At 39.3% G+C, this 13,778-nt stretch overlaps 1 protein-coding gene across 4 annotated transcripts in view; it reads left to right on the forward strand.

The window, feature by feature from the left end:
* Nucleotides 1–2,565: 2,565 nt before the first annotated feature.
* LOC148390626 (low-density lipoprotein receptor-related protein 1-like) overlaps nucleotides 2,566–13,778 on the forward strand; it is a 69,630-nt gene continuing 58,417 nt past the window's right edge. For 3 of the 4 annotated variants that reach the window (XM_088390317.1, XM_088390318.1, XM_088390319.1), the window contains exon 1: nucleotides 2,567–3,181. In XM_088390317.1, coding sequence (XP_088246443.1) covers nucleotides 3,085–3,181 — 97 coding nt within the window. In that variant the 5' untranslated portion in view covers nucleotides 2,567–3,084. Of the gene's footprint in view, nucleotides 3,182–13,778 lie in introns of all 4 variants that reach the window. The other variant, XM_088390316.1, reaches the window with a different exon arrangement.

Consider the following 13,778-nt stretch of genomic DNA (forward strand, 5'->3'; position numbering starts at 1 on the left):
AAAAGACTGCATGATGTGCGGACTGCAGTATGGGTTGCGCAAAAGGGCACTGAGCTATTCCCCTCAGATAAAAGTATCATGTTACAACATGATGCTGCAGAGGCACAAATCAATACGCCGCAGCTACTCATGAAAGATAAATTAGCTCAAAGATGAATTAGAAGAGACATTTAATGGTACGAGGAAGTAGAGATGTATGCATTTCTTGGATTGATTATTTTATAATGATTTTTTGCAAGTATTACTTACACTGTGATGCGAGACTTGCTCTTTGAATTTTCTGAACTTTGAATGTTCTCATTGTTTTGACATTCGCGAAAAGAAAGGCTTTTTGAAGTTAACTGATTATGAAAAAGGGCTTTTGCCTCTTTTTTTAAATGTACGTTCCAATTTCTTTTACATTTTGAACAAAAAACGACTGCTACAATACTCAAAAGCTGCTTGACTATTCTGTTGATGTCCAAGTTGCTCCCGTTCAGTACAACTTGGGTTTTGCTGCTCTCTGCTGGTGAACTGTAAACGCTAAAAAAAATTACTGCCTATGTCGGTTCGGGTTAAAACAAAGAAATACAGTACTTACAAAAAAGAGATGTGTCATCATAACTCTGTGTTTGTGACAAAGGTACACAATTATTCAATTGATACCCGATTTGACTTGAAATCAGCATTTGATACACTATAATACATTACACTCAATATAATGGAACCTTTAAATCAGATAAATAAAACAGTGGCAGTGTAAAGCAAGAAACCAAAAGTACAACTATTCTTTTATAGTAAGATTTAATTTATTTGATCAGTATGTTTCCATTGCACAGTGTGTAAATGCAGCTTTCCTGTCTCTTCCACTGCATTTCAGATCGGGCAAAAACATCTGGCATGACCACATTTGCAAGCACCAATGAAAGTACTAAAATAAGCAAGCCAATGCCTGAGAAAAAAAAACAAAGTCAAGAATGTGGCGAGAAAGTGAAAATGCCTACATAAGCTAGTCATTTTTCTTTGTGCGATAGAATAACTGGCCACGGTAAAGTGATGGGCTGGAAACCAAAGAGTCATTTTGGTGGTGAGTTACAGTATTTTCCCCAGCCAACTCTCCAGCCCCCTCACAAAAAGAAAGAACCCTTTGTTCCTCTCAACATTGACATTATAAAACCTGTAGATGTCGCTGTTGGCCCGCTTTTCACTGATCTTGAGCATATTTGCACGTGTAGTTTGTGCCTAAAGAAAATCTAACCATAAATAAGCGATTGTGTTTACACTATTGGTACACACAGGGCAAAGTGTCATCTCTTCACACTGGAAAAGAAACTGCACTGCTCAGGATAGGAATCGCTCGGGCATGTGAAAAAAAGTATACAGCACGTCCCTCGAGCATCCTTCTCTCACGACAGGACATTTACAAAAAGCAGGGTCATCAGACTTGCAACGTCACCATCACCACATTCATAGAACATTGTCTTCACTCTGCTTCCCTCAGGGAAGTGTTTCAGGAGCGTGAAATGAAATTTGTCTGGAAATTATCATGTTTCCTCTTCATTAGTCTATGCCAGTGACGGAACAATATATTTTTTTCTTCAATTAACCTGTGTATATCTATCTACTGCCGTGATAGCATTATTTTTCATTAAAACGGTTCAGATTGCATCATCATCATCATCATCTTCCTCATCACCAAGATGATGTCATGAATATGTATTTGAAGACAATACTGTTATAACTGCACTCTCTGTTTCGAGTGAATGGTAAAACACTGATAAACTCAATTAAACTCAATTAATTGATTTTGTTTTTGTTTTGGGGGGATACAAAAAAAGGTGCCGTACAATATGTCGATTTTTCTTGATTGATTGAGGAATGTGCCTGGAGGGGACGTCAAAATATAAAATGGCTATATCGATTTGTACTTATGGGCTTGGAAAATGTAAATGATAGTGGGAATTTGTGGACTGGAAAATACTTTCCGATAAATGTCACAGTTTGATGTTGTAATGGTTTGAATCAATATTTAGTGAAATAGTGTATGGGCAAATGAGCTAAATCAGGAATGGCTATGAATGAGCAACTTGGGAGAAATAAATTATCTCTCAGCTCAACATTCAAAGGAATTTGTGATTATATATGAATGAACAACTAATTTGCTGGATGAGGAGTTCGGAGTTTTGAAATGGTTCGGTGAGGGCGGAGGAAGAGTAATATTTAACTCACCATTCTGGATTTGGTTATTCAAGGAGGGAATTTATTGCTCAGTAAAATGTTTTAAATTTGACATAGGTCTGCATACAAAAAATACATGGAACTGTCATGTGTTAATATTTTATTTGTTTCATCGTTTATATAGTATATATACATTTGAACATGGATTGTTTACCTTTTGTATACCGTTCCACTAAATCACCCAAAATTTCCGTAAACTTTCCGGAAAATTACCGTAAACACACGCACACACACACCGACCTGTGCAATATACAATTCGAAGAATGCATGTGGTACTGAGGGGGGGATCTGAGGAGGAGGAGGAAGAGGAGGAGGAAGAAGAGGAGGAGGAAGAAGAGGAGGAGGAGGAAGAGGAGGAGGAGGAAGAAGAGGAGGAAGGCCAGCCGACGTCACTCATCAGACCGCTGGCTGACGGCGCTCGGAACCTCCAGCTCGTCAATCTGTGGCCAGCGGCGACAGAGGCGACCGGCAAAGTGCTCCCAATCTTCCACCAGCTTCTTGACGCACTCCACTCGCCTCCTCCACTGCCAGAACGAAAAGCACACCCGATCACCCTCACCCACCCCGGACGATCGAGTTGCAGGCAGCGGCTCCAACTCGAGCGCAAAATCCAGGCTAGCTGCGCCCGCTAGCCTTCGAGAGGGTGTCCGGGCTGTCCATGCATCCGGGGAGCCCCCGAGGCAGCCCCGGACTGGCTGGGTGAAGACCGAGCCGGAAGCCTTGAGCCTTGACACTTAGCGCGCTGTTTCGCACGCAGCGGCAGTGGATGCCCTGCGAGGAGCATCTTCTCGCCTGTCTGCAACCAACCAGCGTGACAGCTCCAAGAGGCGATTGATGACTAATTTTCTCTTCGGATAAACCACAACAATGTTGCGCACAGCGGCCAACGTGCTGGCAGCAGGATTGCTCGTCTTGGGAATGTTGCACAGCTCGGAAGTCGTTTCACCATCCAGGGCTGTTGATGGTAAGCGATCTTGTTATGCATTCCCTATCACCTGCTGCTTTTTTTTTTTTTTTTTCCCAACTCACGGTGCACGACTGCTTGCTCCAGGTTGAGGCACCAATTAAAATGAGTCTTTTGTTTGGGCCACATGTGAATATTGCAGTGAATATTGCAGTGTCACAGTCAGCCTTCCTCTTTTTGTGAGAGGAGGCACTGACATTCATTGAGAAAATGATGGCACAGGCCCCAGGAGCTCTTGCTTTTAAGTAGCACTTGATGTGTGTGTATTTTTAATGCCAGTGAGTGGTGTCGGTATGTCAAAATTAGAGGTCTCAAACTGGGGACCTTGAACCTTAGCTCCTATCTTCGGGGTCCACAGTAATAATTTGCATTAAAGTCTTTTTCTTCACAGTTTTTAGTATAATCTGACATTTCTGTTTTGGAAGAACCTTCTTGAAATGTTGTTGCAAAATCATGGAGGATTCCAGAATTTTGATCATCAATTCAAATAATTTGTCAATATAATTTAGAATATCAAATCAAATCCGCTCTCATTTTCAATAAATTCAATAATAGACTTTCCAGTGGAACCAGTATGACTTTTGTGTTGCCATCTACAGACTAAAAGATCCCCCTCCCTTCTTCCAGCAACTGACCTTGCACACCTTCACAGTCTGGAACAACTTCTGGAAGCCATTAAAACCTCCCAATCTTACTCACGCACACCTCGCTGCGGTGGCAGGAGAAAAGTCTCAATTCTATTCAGTTGAAAAGTGGAATTTGTTGCTTTTAACATTGATCTATGTCTTTATTCAACCTTTTCATGAATACAAAGTTCTTTTAAAACTAATTAGCATTTGCTTGTGATATTAAATTCTGGAAGTCTTTCAAGGCTTGTCTGTTTTAAATCACAAGCTGGATTTTATGGGATTCATCGTCCAGCCAAAAATCTTTGAAGCCTTGTTGTTGCACTCGACAAAATGTAGCTCAATTACCACCTTGAATGTAGCCTGCAACCACCAACAAGTCTGTAACAAGCTTACAAATCTCACTTGTAGAAGTAGATGTAGACATTTGTCAACACCTTGACTATAGGGAAAATGAACAATCTGTTCATCTGTCTTTAAAACCAATACCCAATTCAACATCGTGTCATAATGATGTTTAATTGAATTAACTGCGTAGTAATTGTACAATACAAATTGCCTCATGTCAGCATGCCTTAAATATCACATTGATAATCACTTTTGCTTTCAAAAAGGTCCCAAGACAGTCAGACCTGAGGGACCAAATAAATAAGTAAATAAATAAATGTAAACTTAGTTGACATTGACATCTTGCATTCATACTGGGTGCTAACTCCACTGGCAATTTTGCTAACTTTGTTACTCCACGAGATGGCTTCAACCCTGAACTTCTGTTCCCTTGCCAGTATTGTTTGAATGCTGCCTGGAAGATTTGCACCATATTGGAGTGTGTAGCTCAAGTCCCCATCATTGATGTCATATTGTTCATCTTCATGCTACAAAGTAGTTGCGACTGAATCTACGGCGCCTCTGCTGGTTGTATCCAAGTAGTGCATGGTCTTTTCACAATCTTACTTTTCCAAATTTGGCTTGTGGGCCAGAGTTTAACACCCCTGATTTAAGGTCACTGTGACTGATTTTTTTATTATTATTTTTTTAAATACAGCATTGTGAAATGTGTTTTTTTCCCCCTGAATAGTTTTATTAGATTTGAGTCATTATTTCCCATCAACTGAATACCAGCCCTCTTGCCAGCCTGGTCACGTTAACCTTTCTCAAACGTGATAAATCAGATTCAAGGATTAAGTCTTTTTTTTTTTCTTTCTCCTGTCTTGCATAGAGTTGTTTTGCCATGTGCCGAACCACCAAAGACTCTTAGTAGTGTAGCCAGGCCCCAGGTCACCAGCAAGCCCTTTGGTTTAATTGGGTCTAAACTGCCCTTTGTTTCACAGAGGAGACCTCAGCGAACAGTCTCAGATTGTTCTGAAAACTCTGCTAATTGGGGGCTTAGTGGAAAAGGCCCTAATGAAGGAATTCAGATTGCTTCACCGTATGACACAATGTCATTGCAAAAACACCCCAGCCAACTTTTGTCTGCTTGCTAAATTGAACTCTATAGTACATTTGCTGCCTCTTTTCACAAATGTAATATTCATTATCCCTATGTGGCCTCACTTGTAACATTTGCTTCGAAGATCAACGGGGTGGCCAACATCACATGGCCAAAAGGTTCCCATTTGACAGTTTGCTGACAACTCGAAGCAAGATGGCAAACGGAGTGCATTTGGCAGCTTAGTCTTGCTCACTCAAATTGAAAGTGCATGTGGAAAATGCATTTCCAATTGTGCATATCTCAGCTTGTTCTGTGGTTAAATATCAAATGCGACGCTGTAAAGTAGCTGCTATGTAATCCAGTCCTTTGCTCAGTGGATTTTCGGAAGGAAAATAACAAGCGAAGCTCATTGAAATCCAGCCACATTATTGCGCTAAGAAGTATCATCAAATTCTTCACAGTTTAAGTTGAAGATTAAACAAGTCCATGGAGCGAGCCATGGATGTAATATTTTTTTTATCACTGTAAAATACTACATTGCACCATTATAATTCATACTCGCATGCATACATATATTATTTATACTTCATTAAAGCGGTTCAGCGTTGTTGTACTTAATGGAAAGCGTTGTAAATTGATTTCTTAACAAGACAGTTTACCACTACCACTAAGTATCAAGTGGGGCTGGAATTTTAAAGATCGAATGGACTTACCTTGGCAATTGAATATAATTGAATATATTCATTACTTTGGTCGATAAGTTGTACCTCTGGGTAATGGGAGTGTTTACCTTTAAACTTATTGACAGCTGGTCTCTTCTAAAATGAATGTTTGGTCCCTTTAAAAACAATATATATATACAAACCAGATAAAGTATGATAAAAATAAATATGCATCGTATTTTGCGGCTCTGACTTATCTATGGATTTTTCATGATTTTTATGATATTGTACGATTTGCGCATATTCTCTTATATACGGAAATTGAACATTAAAACACCTGCGGCTTATAGTCCAATGCGGCTTATATATGAACAAAACAGGATTTCCCTCTAATTTTAGCTGGTGGGGCTTATATTCGGGTGCGGTTTGTAGTCCAGAAATTACGGTAAATGTGATTGGGAGAGGCTTGTCCATCTGTGCCCTGTGATTGGCTCGTGACCAGTCTAGCCCGCACTTAAAGTCAACTGAGATCTGATCTCGTTCACCGGCAACGCTGAGGATTTGTAGAAAAAAATCAGAACACATTGAAATATCCTAAAACACATTTTAGTGCCGTATGATGTATTTCAGCTCTAGTTTCTTTTGTTGCAGCATTTGAATTGGAGCACAGGAGCCGCGTAATGTGTTGGCTTCTTTGGTGGCAGCTTTCCGAGACGAATGGCCTCTGCTTTGTTGTCAGGCTCCGTTTTATCATCCGGACCCAAATACGCCCAAATGGCGGCGGAGGCATTTTTCTTCTTTACAAGGCTTGTAGCATACTCACCTCTCATTGTTGTGGTCTTTCACTGCCTAGAGAGCAAGACAGAATGCTGACATTGCGCCATGTACAGTATGTGACCAATTAATTCAAGACAGCGGCGATTTATTTTGTAATCATCAAATGATTTTGTTAAGAGATGATTACTTTCCCCTATCGACAATTGAAACGCTTCTACCAGTAAAATATGTTCTACTTTAAGCTCCGGCCCACGCATCTCATACTTTCGTTGTCATCCATTTTACTCTTCAGTGGTATTTTCGCTCGCCCGACGTCCATATTTTCAGTGGCAGTTGTGTGAGGGAGCAGAGTGGTGGCCTTTGTAGATGAGCATTCGCTAAAATTGAAGCAGACACATCTGACAGGTTGCGGCGATTCAGCACCCTGATAAAACCTCGTATTATTAGAATGATATGTATTATCTGTCTGAATGGAACAATGAAAATGAGGATGGTTTTCACATTTTTTCACGGCGGTGTAACACGGGCACCGCTCGTGTGATGTTTGTTATTTTGCCTGCGCGGCTTAGTAATGTAATCCAAATATCAACAGCACATTAGGACATCATTTGAATAATTGCTTAAATAATTGTTGACTGGTGGACATAATTCGTCCTTCTAAAGGGAAATGTGCTTTTGGGAGTTTGCAAACATATTTTTAAGGTTGTGTTAAACTTATAATCATATTAATATCTAGTATTGGAGTGCTCGTGTGGATTGGTGGGGGCCGAGGAATGTGCAGGCAAACTGCATGAGCTTGTTTTCTTCGAAGTGTTGTGGAATAGGCCCGGATAGGGAGTACCGGAGGAGACCACCTCAAGGTCGGTGAGGAACGAGAACAACAGCACGTCTATGAGACCAAGCTTCGAGGGGAAAACCCAACCGTCTGACCTCAGCGACACCTGGACCGGGGAGGAGATGGCCATCGACCAATCATCTCACAATATTTTGCATGCTTTAATATTCATATTGTGTTTCTTTAAAACTGGGCAACCCGGAAGAATGTGTCGTCTTTTGGTGGTCACAAAAACGCACGAGTTTTAGTGTGAGGGACCCGGGACCCAGGCCTGTATTAGTGCGCTTTGTCAGGAATAAATAATTGGTAAATTTGGTCTAATTGATCTACTGGTCTTCTCTTTGACAGAACGAACTCGCAAAATTGTTAGGTGCGCCAGTGTGTGGATTAGGACATAGCAATTTATGTGTTAAGTGTTGATCGCAATTTGGAGTCAGATCAATAACTAGAATCCGTAACCTAACAATTTCTGTAATGGTTTGAACGCACATGTCCACCTGTTTTAATTTCTTTATAGGAATCTGAACGGTAAAATTCACAATAGATGTTTGATCTGTGAATCAACCAACTCATTCCTTGGTTTAATTATGATTGGTGTGTGAAATACTATGTTTGAACTAGAAAATGCAATTTCTGGAGAAATTGCGTGTGAAGGCGAATACTTTGAATCACTTCTTGGGGAATGATGCCGAATGATGTTGAAATTAGTTGAATTTCTTGAGAAATGTGGAAAATAGAAGTGTAATACAAAATTTTGGAGAATTTGGTTGAATTTCAAATTTGAAAGTTTGGAATTTTTGGTAAGTGGGAGATTTTGGAATAGGTAGGCAAAAGATGAACAGTTGAAAGTTGGAACGGGTTGAAACGGTTAAATAATGTAGAAGTTAGAGCAAATCTTGAATCCCCATAGAGAATGAGTGGGAATTAAAAGAAAAAACAATTGCGCCAAAATTTTTTGAAATTTGGAACAAAACGATAAAAAACGGCTTCAGGAGGTTCACTTTTGGGGTTAAAATGTTGAAACGGGTTCAATCGGACAATAAATGCAAAAGTTAGCGCCTAATGTAGCTCTTTAGGGCAGTTAATGTTGAAATAAGGTCACTTCCGGTTTGATTTGGGTCACTTCCGGTCTAGCTGAGGTCACTTCCGGTTTATTTGGGGTCACTTCCGGTTTAAAAAGGTCACTTCCGGTTTAAAAAGGTCACTTCCGGTTTGATTTGGGGTCACTTCCGGCTTACTTGAGGTCACTTCCGGTTCATTTGGGGTCACTTCCGGTTCGATTTGGGTCACTTCCGGTCTATTTGGGTCACTTCCGGTTTGATAAGAGGCACTTCCGGTCTAGCTGAGGTCACTTCCGGTTTATTTGGGGTCACTTCCGGTTTAAAAAGGTCACTTCCGGTTTAAAAAGGTCACTTCCGGTTTGATTTTGGGTCACTTCCGGTTTACCTGGGGTCACTTCCGGTTCATTTGGGGTCACTTCCGGTTTGATTTGGGTCACTTCCGGTTTGATTTGGGGTCACTTCCGGTTTACCTGAGGTCACTTCCTGTTTACCTAAGGTCACTTCCGGTTCGAATTGGGGCACTTCCGGTTCATTCTAGGTTCATTGGGAGCACTTCAGGGTCAATCCAAGATGGCCGCCACACTGGAAGTGGGGGTCAAGGGTTGAATTGTGTAAGCATAGTGGAAGTGGGGGTGAAGGGGTGAATATGGTAAGGATGAAGTGACCAAAGTGAATAAAGTTGGAATGGGTTGAATCGGTTGAAAAATGTAGAATTTAGAGTGAAAAAACGAAATTTTGTAGAATTTGGTGTGAATTTCAAAATAAAATTTTGGGAAATTTTGGTAAGTGGGAAGGTGTGGAATAGGTAGGCAAAAGATGAACAGTTGAAAGTTGGAATGGGTTGAATCGGTCAAAGAATGTAGAAATTAGAGGTGAAAAACCAAATTTTGTGAAATTTTGTCGAAATTTTTAACGTGAAAACGTGAAATTTTTGAATTTGGGAATTTTGGGAATGTCGAGAATCATTCCGAATGTGGTTTGAATGTGCTGAATGAGGTGAATTTAAAAGGGGAATGACGTAAATGTGAAATGTCGAATCTGCCATTGAGAATGAATGGGGAAAAATTTGTCGTAAATTCGCGAATTTTGCGAAATCGGAAAATTTTCGGAACGAGAAAAATGGAAGCGCTCATCTCGTGAATATTTGGAATACGTCAAAAGTGGAACGGAGTGAATCGGATGAATTATGTGGAAGAAGAAGCGGGACAAAAAAGTGTGGAGAATAAAATATAATAATAATAATAATAACTAGAAAATGCAATTTCTGGAGAAATTGCGTGTGAAGGCGAATACTTTGACTCACTTCTTGGGGAATGATGCCGAATGATGTTGAAATGAGTTGAATTCCTTGAAAATGTGGAAAATAGAAGTGTAATACTAAATTTTGGAGAAATTGGTTGAATTTCAAATGTGAAAGTTTGGAATTTTTGGTAAGTGGGAGGTTGTGGAATAGGTAGGCAAAAGATGAACAGTTGAAAGTTGGAACGGGTTGAAACGGTTAAATAATGTAGAAGTTAGACTAAATCTTGAATCCCCATAGAGAATGAGTGGGAATTAAAAGAAAAAGCTATTGCGCCAAAATTTTTTGAAATTTGGAAAAAACGAAAAAAAACGGCTTCAGGAGGTTCACTTTTGGGGTTAAAATGTTGAAACGGGTTCAATCGGACAAAAAATGCAAAAGTTAGCGCCTAATGTAGCTATTTAGGGCAGTTAATGTTGAAATAAGGTCACTTCCGGTCTATTTGGGTCACTTCCGGTTTGATTAAAGGCACTTCCGGTCTAGCTGAGGTCACTTCCGGTTTATTTGGGGTCACTTCCGGTTTAAAAAGGTCACTTCCGGTTTGATTTGAGGTCACTTCCGGTTTAAAACGGTCACTTCCGGTTTGATTTGGGGTCACTTCCGGTTCACCTGAGGTCACTTCCTGTTTACCTAAGGTCACTTCCGGTTCGAATTGGGGCACTTCCGGTTCATTCTAGGTTCATTGGGAGCACTTCAGGGTCAATCCAAGATGGCCGCCACACTGGAAGTGGGGGTCAAGGGTTGAATTGTGTAAGCATAGTGGAAGTGGGGGTGAAGGGGGTGAATTCGGTAAGGATGAGGTAACCAAAGTGAATAAAGTTGGAATGGGTTGAATCGGTTGAAAAATGTAGAAATTAGAGAAGAAAATCGAAATTTTGTAGAATTTGGTGTGAATTTCAAAATAAAAAATTTGGAAATTTTTGTAAGTGGGAAGGTGTGGAATAGGTAGGAAAAAGATGAACAGTTGAAAGTTGGAATGGGTTGAATCGGTCAAAAATTGTACAAATTAGAGGTGAAAACGGAATTTTGTGAAATTTTGTCGAAATTTTTAACGTGAAAACGTGAAATTTTTGAATTTGGGAATTTTGGGAATGTCGAGAATCATTCCGAATGTGGTTTGAATGTGCTGAATGAGGTGAATTTAAATGGGGAATGACGTAAATGTGAAATGTCGAATCTGCCATTGAGAATGAATGGGGAAAAATTTGTCGTAAATTCGCGAATTTTGCGAAATCGGCAAATTTTCGGAACGAGAAAAATGGAAGCGCTCATCTCGTGAATATTTGGAATACATCAAAAGTGGAACGGAGTGAATCGGATGAACTATGTGGAAGAAGAAGCGGGACAAAAAAGTGTGGAGAATAAAATATAATAATAATAATAACTAGAAAATGCAATTTCTGGAGAAATTGCGTGTGAAGGCGAATACTTTGAAGCACTTCTTGGGGAATGATGCCGAATGATGTTGAAATGAGTTGAATTTCTTGAGAAATGTGGAAAATAGAAGTGTAATACTAAATTTTGGAGAATTTGGTTGAATTTCAAATTTGAAAGTTTGGAATTTTTGGTAAGAGGAAAGTTGTGGAATAGGTAGAAAAAAGATGAACAGTTGAAAGTTGGAATGGGTAGAATCGGTTGAAAAATGTAGAAATTAGAGTAGAAAAACGAAATTTAGAAAAATTTGGTTGAATTTCAAATTTGGAATTTTTGGCAAATGGGAAGTTGTGGAATAGGTTGGCAAAAGATGAACAGTTGAAAGTTGGAATGAGTTGAATAAGTTGAAAAATGTAGAAATTAGAGTAGAAAAACGAAAATTTGGAGAATTTGGTTGAATTTCGAATTTGGAATTTTTGATCAGTGGGAAGTTGTGGTAGGCAAAAGATGAACAGTTGAAAGTTGGAATGGGTAGAATTGGTTGAAAAATGTAGAAATTAGAGTAGAAAAATGAAATTTTGGAGAATTTGGTTGAATTCCAAATTTGGAATTTTTGGTAAGTGGGACGTTGTGGAATAGGGAGGCAAAAGATGAACAGTTGAAAGTTGGAATGGGTAGAATCGGTTGAAAAATGTAGAAATTAGAGTAGAAAAACAAAATTTAGAAAAATTTGGTTGAATTTCAAATTTGGAATTTTTGGCAAATGGGAAGTTGTGGAATAGGTTGGCAAAAGATGAACAGTTGAAAGTTGGAATGAGTGTAATCGGTTGAAAAATGTAGAAGTTAGAGTAGAAAAACGAAATTTTGGAGAATTTGGTTGAATTTCAAATTTAAAAATTTGGAGTTTTTGGTAGGTGAGAAGTTGTGGAAAAGGCAGGCAAAAGATGAACAGTTGAAAGTTGGAATGGGTTGAATTGGTTGAAAAACGTAGAAGTTAGAGTAAAAAAAAAATTTGTAGAATTTGGTTGAATTTCAAATTTGAAAATTTTGAATATTGGGTATGTGAGAAGTTGTGGAATAGGCAGGCAAAAGATGAACAGTTGAAAGTTGGAATGGGTTGAATCGGTTGAAAAATGTAGAAATTAGAGTAGAAAAACGAAATTACGAAGAATTTGGTTGAATTTCAAATTTGAAAATTTGGAATTTTTTTGTAAGTGGGAAGTTGTGAAATAGGTAGGCAAAAGATGAACAGTTGGAAGTTGGAATGGGTTGAATCGGTCGAAAAATGTAGAAATTAGAGGTGAAAAACGAAATTTCGTGAAATTTTGTCGGAATTTTTAACGTGAAAACGTGAAATTTTTGAATTAGGGAATTTTGGGAATGTCGAGAATCATTCCGAATGTGGCTTGAATGTGCTGAATGAGGTGAATTTAAAAGGGGAATGACGTAAATGTGAAATGTCGAATCTGCCATTGAGAATGAATGGGGAAAAATTTGTCGTAAATTCGCGAATTTTGCGAAATCGGAAAATTTTCGGAACGAGAAAAATGGAAGCGCCCATCTCGTGAATATTTGGAATACGTCAAAAGTGGAACGGAGTGAATCGGATGAATTATGTGGAAGAAGAAGCGGGACAAAAAAGTGGCGGGAATAAAATAGAATAATAATAATAATAACTAGAAAATGCAATTTCTGGAGAAATTGCGTGTGAAGGCGAATACTTTGAATCACTTCTTGGGGAATGATGTCGAATGATGTTGAAATTAGTTGAATTTCTTGAGAAATGTGGAAAATAGAAGTGTAATACAAAATTTTGGTGAATTTGGTTGAACTTCAAATTTGAAAGTTTGGAATTTTTGGTAAGTGGGAGATTGTGGAATAGGTAGGCAAAAGATGAACAGTTGAAAGTTGGAACGGGTTGAAACGGTTAAATAATGTAGAAGTTAGAGCAAATCTTGAATCCCCATAGAGAATGAGTGGGAATTAAAAGAAAAAACAATTGCGCCAAAATTTTTTGAAATTTGGAACAAAACGATAAAAAAGGGCTTCAGGAGGTTCACTTTTGGGGTTAAAATGTTGAAACGGGTTCAATCGCACAATAAATGCAAAAGTTAGCGCCTAATGTAGCTATTTAGGGCAGTTAATGTTGAAATAAGGTCACTTCCGGTTTGATTTGGGTCACTTCCGGTCTATTTGGGTCACTTCCGGTTTGATTAGAGGCACTTCCGGTCTAGCTGAGGTCACTTCCGGTTTATTTGGGGTCACTTCCGGTTTAAAAAGGTCAATTCCGGTTTAAAAAGGTCACTTCCGGTCTGATTTGGGGTCACTTCCGGTTTACTTGAGGTCACTTCCGGTTCATTTGGGGTCACTTCCGGTTTGATTTGGGTCACTTCCGGTCTATTTGGGTCACTTCCGGTTTGATTAGAGGCACTTCCGGTCTAGCTGAGGTCACTTCCGGTTTATTTGGGGTCACTTCCGGTTTAAAAAGGTCACTTCCGGTTTAAAAAGGTCACTTCCGGTTTGATTTGGG

The sequence above is a fragment of the Syngnathus floridae genome, chromosome 11, assembly GCF_059516105.1.
Source record: "Syngnathus floridae isolate MCC-2025c chromosome 11, RoL_Sflo_1.0, whole genome shotgun sequence".
NCBI classification, from domain to species: Eukaryota; Metazoa; Chordata; class Actinopteri; order Syngnathiformes; family Syngnathidae; genus Syngnathus; species Syngnathus floridae.